General features: G+C 33.0%; 1 protein-coding gene across 1 annotated transcript in view; it reads right to left on the bottom strand.

The window, feature by feature from the left end:
* LOC21392910 (probable disease resistance protein RXW24L) overlaps positions 1–1,365 on the bottom strand; it is a 5,237-nt gene extending 3,872 nt beyond the window's left edge. Inside the window, exon 1 of the mRNA XM_010088512.1 lies at positions 1,001–1,365. Within this exon, the coding sequence (XP_010086814.1) occupies positions 1,001–1,365 (365 nt within the window). The remainder of the gene's footprint in view (positions 1–1,000) is intronic.
* Between the last annotated feature and the right edge of the window lie 6,369 nt (positions 1,366–7,734).

Below are 7,734 nucleotides of genomic sequence, written 5' to 3' on the forward strand. Positions count from 1 at the left end.
GTAAGTAGGAATCTCGCCTACAGTATGAATAGATTTTAAAGAGAAAGTTACACATGTTATATATGCATGTTTATGCTTTAAGTATTGTATGCGATGCTATGTCATGCTGCATACACATAAACAGCGCACATGAATTATATGTGTTTGAGTTAATTTAATATTATGTATATTATGCTAGATCATACTGCATACACTTAAGCAGTGCACATGAAGTATATGTATTTGAGTACATTCTATGTTATAGTATGCTTTGCTATGTCATATTGCATACACCTTAATAAGTCAAGAGGAACTTATAAGAATAATTATCAGTTGAGTGCCGTACTAGCCTCCACAAGGGAGGTAACTCATGCTTCACAAGGGAGAAACAGAAAATAACAATAATGTCCTCCGACTCAAGGGAGGCATTCCAGTTATAATCACGGTGTCGTGGGGGACCTTGCAAACCCTCACGTTCCGATGATTGCGCGCAAGTGGTACGCGAGCACTCGGGCCCATCAGTAAGAAATATAAGATAAGATAATAAGACTATGATAAGACGTCATAATTAAGCATAATCAGCTCATGCATATTTATTCATGTGTACTTACAGTTATTTTGTGAGATATAGTTCCTACTTGCTGAGCGAAAGCTCAATCAGATATGTTCATGCTGTAGGTAAGAAACCTATCAGCAATTCTTGAAGGGCAATGGCGAGCGGTGGACGAATGGTGGAGATGGGAATGGATACCGCTCACGCAGTTATTGTCCGCAGTAAGTTTAAGAAAAATCATGTATATGTCTATATGATTCAAAAGTTTCAAGTATGTATGTTTAAAAAGTATACGTACATATGTATGTTAAGAAAACCAAGGTTGTAACTAACAACCCTAGTTTTGAGTATTTAAGTTTTAGAACGTTGCAACAGTACATGCAACAAATAAATGAATTTTAAACATGACGATTTAAATGAGTAATTTTAGAAGGACTTTAAGATGTACTTGAATTTAAGATTTCTCACGAAATCCGTTTCATGGCAGTTAAATTCTCAAAATATTGAATACATCTCTCGGCTTCCCAAATCACGTTCCCTGCTTTGCTCACCCACTGCGTCTCGATTTCTTGCAACGGTTGAGTTATTCCCTCCAGGTTCAGCTCTGATTCACCAAATTCACTTGCTCTTTTTTTTGTTTCTTTAACTGAGTCTTTCACTTTCTGGATATCTCTTGAAAGAGCGTTCAGAAAGCTCCAGTGCCTTTTAACCCACTTATACTTTACCTCCAAGTATTTGCAAAATCTGTAGCCCGTCACGACGATGAGAACGTAACTGCCGCAGATGAAGAAAGGGAGGTATCTGATCATGGAAGCCACGAGATCATCCTTCATGGTTAAAAAGTTCGGCCACTGAGTTTCTTCCCTATCAGAGTTTGCTCAAGGGACAGAGATAATATCAAATCTCAGTTTCTTCTGCAATGAAAAGAATAGTGATGAGTATATATAGTTGTTGGATTTGGAAGAAAAGTGACCAACTAGAAACAAAGAGCTTGGAAGTTTCTTCACTTACTGAAGGTAAGCAATGGTTGAGCTAGTAACTAGAACCAGTGGAAGGTTGAGCCGTTGACCAAGTGAAGAGTAGACAAAAAAAAAAAAAAAAGTGAAGTCAAGAGTTAATTATCTTCTGGTTTTTCATTTTTTTTTTAATGCTCACATGGCTCATGAATTTATTTACTCTTATATTTGATTCTGAAAACTTAACTCGTCTTTCAATAAAGAAATTGGCATTCAACGGATTTGGCGGACATTTTCATTGCCTAATCTTGTGGACAGAACGAATTATGTGCTGTTTAATATGATGAGAGTTAGGTTACACAATTTCTTTAATCAAGTACAATTATAAAACTCAAGCAATTTCAGGCTCATGCCAAATTTCAGACTTTCTGCCATGTGAGGGTGGAATCTAATTTCGAGAAGTCCATAAAAAAATTTACGACTAATGATTCATATTCAAAACAAGTTAAGATTTGGTAGGTCTAATTAAATCTGCGTCCTGTTTGACTAAACTCAAATCTAACTTGAAAGTTTAATGGAGAACTGGCGCCTTCACAACGGTACCTAGAACAGTACCTCGAGAATCCATCACTGTATATATAGTGATAACTGTATATAGCGTTGCTTCCAAATCTAAGACTAACCATTTCATGTTGTGTGAATTCTACTCAAGAGTTTTTCTTGAAATGGAAAGTTCGATGAGTCTGTTGGTTCAAGTCGCTAATGATCTTGAAGTTCATCCAAGAGATCTTGATAACTGTATTTGTTTTATTGGTAGGCAAGAATTAACAATAGTTCTTTATGATAGCCATGGAATCATTTCTATAAATGTTTGTTTTTAGTCTTAATTAGCGTCTGTAGTAGTGTGTGTTTATAGCCGCAAACTATAAACTAATAGGTTAGCAGAAGAGATTAGTGAGTGACGGGAAGACTTTTGGATAAATATTGAGTTCCAAGTATTTCTTCAATATGGCGATAAGAAGAGATTATACAAGTGAGGAACAGGAAGACTTTTATATATTGCATTCCAAGTCTTTCTTTAATCTTGTGATACACAACTCATTTTCATCTGTTCGTCTCGATAATTACATACTGGTAATAAAAATTAAATATGGTTCATGTTGCAAGCTGATTTATTTTAATAATCATGAAAATTCTATAATCACTCAACGACGAGAACGTAACTGCCGCTGATAAGAGTGGCCAATGAATATCTTCCTGATCAGAGTTTGCTAACGAGACAGAGATAAATATTAAGACTCGTTCGCTTCGCGAATTTGAGTTTTCAATAGGAATCTAATTTCAGGGAAGGGAATTAAATTTCAGATTTTAAATTCTTTATGTTTAGTTTTGCATTTGGTAATGGAATTACATGGGCCCTATTTACAAATAAGAAATTAAGTTCCTTGATAAGGGGAATATATATCTCACCTCCTACTTGGGAAATTTAATTTTTTCCCCTAATAAATAGGATCAACTAACCTATTTACTAAATTTACCCTTATTTAAGTTAGTTATCCACTTAACATAGGGGTATTTTTGTAAGCACATTTATTATATTCATATACCTTTTAATTTTTATGTAAGTAAACAACATAATAGGAATTTATTTCCCATTATAACTTAATTCCTAATTAAACTAGCAAACACTTTAATGGAGTTCTGGAACTTAATTTCCTTTTTCTTAGAATTTATTTGCTATTCTTTCAATTCCTGATTAGTAAGCACGCACAAAACAAAGCTTTAGTCGAGCCGTTGACCTAGTGAAGTAAAGACGATTATTTTCTGGTCTTTTATCAATTAATTTTTTAATGCTGGCATGAATCATGTGCAAATCTATTCTAATATTTGATTCTGAATATTAAACTCACTTACAATAAAGAAATTATCATTCAACGGATATCGCTGACATTTTCTTTTTGCTAACCTTGTATAATTATAAAACTCCAGCAATTTCAGGATCGTGCCAAATTTCATACTTCTCCCATGTTGGCGAGGAAGGAATCTCATTTCTGAAGTCCATCGGAAAATCTGCGAGTAATAAATAGATAAGTTAAAACGTGTTCAGACACTTTCCGAGAGTATATACTTTGAACACTCAGTCACGCGGAGGGCAGACCAACCGCAAATATGCATGCACTAAGTCTGTGTCTTGTTTGACTGAAATCTTAAAGTTTAATGACAACTGACTTGACAAATTTGAAAACAGTGACAAGAGATTCCATTACTATATAGTTATTACTGTATATAGCATTCTTCGAAATCTAACAAATCTTGATGCTCATCAAATCTCTATGATATTTTTTTAATGGGTAAATCTTAATAAATTATATTTGTTTTACTTATCAAATCTCTATGTTCTTTTTTTAACGGGTAAATCTTAATAAATTATATTTGTTTTAATCATCAATAATTTTGTTAGTTATATGGGTGGCTCATTGTCAAAAATATGGGCTGCATACTTATATTAAAAATTAAAAGAGAAAGTTAGAGAGAGTACCGAAAATTATACTTATTTTAAAAAGTGAACCCAGCTGTTTGCAGCCGATTCACGCGTAGAAGAGGGGTATGTCTATTAATACAGGTCTCCCCTAATTTGTTTTGCATCCCAAAAACTGAGAGCTTCTCCAGAGGTAATTAGTTTAGCTCACGTAAGTTAATCTACTACTTACAGTCCAATATTAATTTCTGAATAATTCAATATTGTTTTATATTCTTACTCGCGTAATATTTCAAACTGTTTCAAGTCTTGAAATTAATTTTAGACTGAACAAATTCTAAATTTTAATTTTCTGTATTCTATCCCGAGAATGACGTTTCTGACAGTGTCAACTCCCGAGCTCATATTGTACCCATCTACTATAAGTATTTATCTTGCGACTTTAACCTAACTGTCTAGCAATTAAGGATTTTTTTCTTCTTTTAAAATGCCAGTGCGTTTTTTTTTTATACGCCGCTAACATCGTGCCGTGCTTAGAGATTCTTGAAATTAAGATTCTCAAACTATACTTGTACTGAAAATTATTCCGCCTTAAAATACGGCGAGAATTTATCGATCGAATTTACTTGATCGAAACATGAACTTAACATGAAATTTGCTATAGAATTTAGGAATACATATATTAATTCCATAAATCCTCCATTTACAATATAACATAATATTTTCTAAGAAAATCCTTGGCTTAAAAATACATGAATTGTATTATTTAAGGTCTGGAATTTTCTCAGTCATTACATCTATGATATTTTTTTAATGGGTAAATCTTAATAAATTATATTTGTTTTACTTATCAAATCTCTATGTTCTTTTTTTAACGGGTAAATCTTAATAAATTATATTTGTTTTAATCATCAATAATTTTGTTAGTTATATGGGTGGCTCATTGTCAAAAATATGGGCTGCATACTTATATTAAAAATTAAAAGAGAAAGTTAGAGAGAGTACCGAAAATTATACTTATTTTAAAAAGTGAACCCAGCTGTTTGCAGCCGATTCACGCGTAGAAGAGGGGTATGTCTATTAATACAGGTCTCCCCTAATTTGTTTTGCATCCCAAAAACTGAGAGCTTCTCCTCCCTGTAAATTTGTAGGAAATTCTTTAGATATTTAATTTGGGGGCTTTTGTAATTTCAATCCAATTTGTAATCTTTCTTCTCTTTAATAAATAGAGTGGTCTACAGTGCCCGGATAAGTAGACAATATTTAGCCGAACTCCGCTATCAATTATGATATTCTTTTATTTATTTTCAGTATTCAGTAGTTATTCTGTCGGGTTTATCGGGTTTCTATACGGTACTATTCACATATACGAGAGTATTCACGTGTACGGTACTATTTATAAGTACTGTTCACACAGTGAAGTTGTTTTTGAGTGAGAAATATACCCTATTTCCCCAACCAATTCTTTATGCCAGCTATAGAATCATTTCTATAAATATAGATCGGGTTGACTTATATAGACTGTATTTAAATATATACATAACTAGTCTTAATTGGTATCTGTAACAAAGTTTTAATGGATTAATAGAAGAGATTACTGAGGATACATGAAGACTTTTAGATATTGACTTCCAAGTCTTTCTTTAACATTGTGACACACAACCCGTCTTCATCTGTGCAGCTCGATACTTACATTCTGGTAATATTTAAATATGGTTCATGTTACAGGTTGATTTCTTATATGTATCATAAAAAAATTGAAGTGGGCGGAATCTAGTCACTGATTCATACTACATGGAGATTATTCTAATTTCTCCTTTTGCAGTGCCAACTTGCAGTTCTGGTTGTTCAAGTTTTCATAATTAGAGTAGTGTTTTTGCGCTAAAAACGTGCACATGAAAGAAAAAAAGAAACATGGATTCATCTGATTTCGGTTGATGGAAGGGTTCTACTTTTTTTTTGCACTTTGCAGTCGTATTGAAAGAGAAGCTCAAGCAACTTCGCTATCAGAGTGTTTACAGATGCAAAATATAAAATACTTTGTTAAAATAAAAGCTTAGTGAGGAACTGAGGATACAAGATTGCCCCCTAAACTTGTATGGCATTAGAAATTTGCCCCTTGAACTTTTGATTTCGGCAAGTTGCCCCTCAACTTATTAACTTGTAAAATTTTTACAATATGCCCAATTTTAACGATGATTGTGTTAAATTAGTGTTGAAAAAATATATTCGGCTAAAAATTCTAACATCTCAATCCAAATATGACACAAATCTTTCAATTCCTTAACTTTTAATCCCTTGAATTTAATAAACAATTTGAGCAAATTTAATAAAATGAGGTACATTACAACAACTTTACAAGTTTGGGAGGTCGATTGTCAAAATTGAGAGTGCGGAGAATAATTTGCTAAATCACGACAAATTCGGGGGCAATTGTGTTAAAAACCCAAACTTTTATTTAGGTATTGACTTGAGGAACTGAGGATACAGGAAGACTTTTAGACATTGACTTCCAAGTCTTTCTTTAATGTTTTGGTACACAACTGATCTTCATATCTGCATCTTGATATTTACAATCTGATAATATTTAAATATGTTTAATGTTACAAGTTGATCAATTGTATGCGCACGATAACAGAACATTTCAATTTTGAGGGACAGCAGCAGGGTCTTTTAAGAGAGACTAACTAACTAAATGTAGCTCCAAATAAAAAGTAGAAGCTGAAAAACAGAATGTGTCATTGGTAATTTGGCATATTATGTGATAACTGTTGGTTCATATCAGCCTAATTTAGATGACTTGCAAATAAATGACACTATTATTACTAATACAAATAGTTTTCTACTACACTACCCTGGAGGATGGTAATCAAAGCAGATTGAACTAATTATAGACATCAATCCTAATTTTGATTGAAACTAATGAAGCTAATATCTAGTCATTATCCAAATATCTGAAACCAACTTTTAACGGTTCCTGGATGTCCTCATCTAATTCCGCTTCTAACTAATTTATTTTGGTAGACAGGGTACGCTGAAAGCTGAATGTCCTTTTTGCATTTTGAAACTTTAGTTTTTCATTTATTAATTTCTCATTCTTTTGTAGTTGTTCTTCAAGGGCATTTAAGCCTTTCTGTGATAAAAAATAAAAAAATAAAAAAATAAACTCTGTTGATCGAGAAAAAAAAATGAAGAATTGTATATGTTGTTATTTTAAGAGGGTTATTGTCGTATATAGCGCAACGACATCCCGCTTCTACTTAAAATAATAACACTAGTAATAAGTTAAATGTATTTCGTCGTTTTCTTTCTACAAATACAGGCACTTTGTCGTTTGATAATTTCTTGTGAAAACGACAAGTAGTTCGTGTTTTCATTCAAATGTAATGCTTGAGGAAAACACATGTTGTTCGCTGTTTCTCTCGCGGACAAATGACTTCTCGGCTAGTTGTAAAGGTTGGTATTGGGCTATTGGCCATGGATGCAAGGACTAATTAAGCTGATTCGCAGTGAAGATGATATTTAGTGCAATAAAACTAGTCTCCCTCTCTCTCTCTCAAAATTTTTTAGGGAAATTCTAAGATACTGCACGCCCATTTCGTGTTATCGACATTTTTAGTCCATTAGATATGCATCAACGGTAAAAAAAAAGTAAGCTGACCCATAGATGACCCATAGATTGATGAGCTCATCCACACCAAATCTCTTAAAATCCAAAAAATAAAAAATGAATATTACAGATTAATTTGAATCTGCTCCTCGTCGTC

This window comes from Morus notabilis, unplaced genomic scaffold, assembly GCF_000414095.1.
Source record: "Morus notabilis unplaced genomic scaffold, ASM41409v2 Scaffold1273, whole genome shotgun sequence".
In the NCBI taxonomy this organism is placed as follows: Eukaryota; Viridiplantae; Streptophyta; class Magnoliopsida; order Rosales; family Moraceae; genus Morus; species Morus notabilis.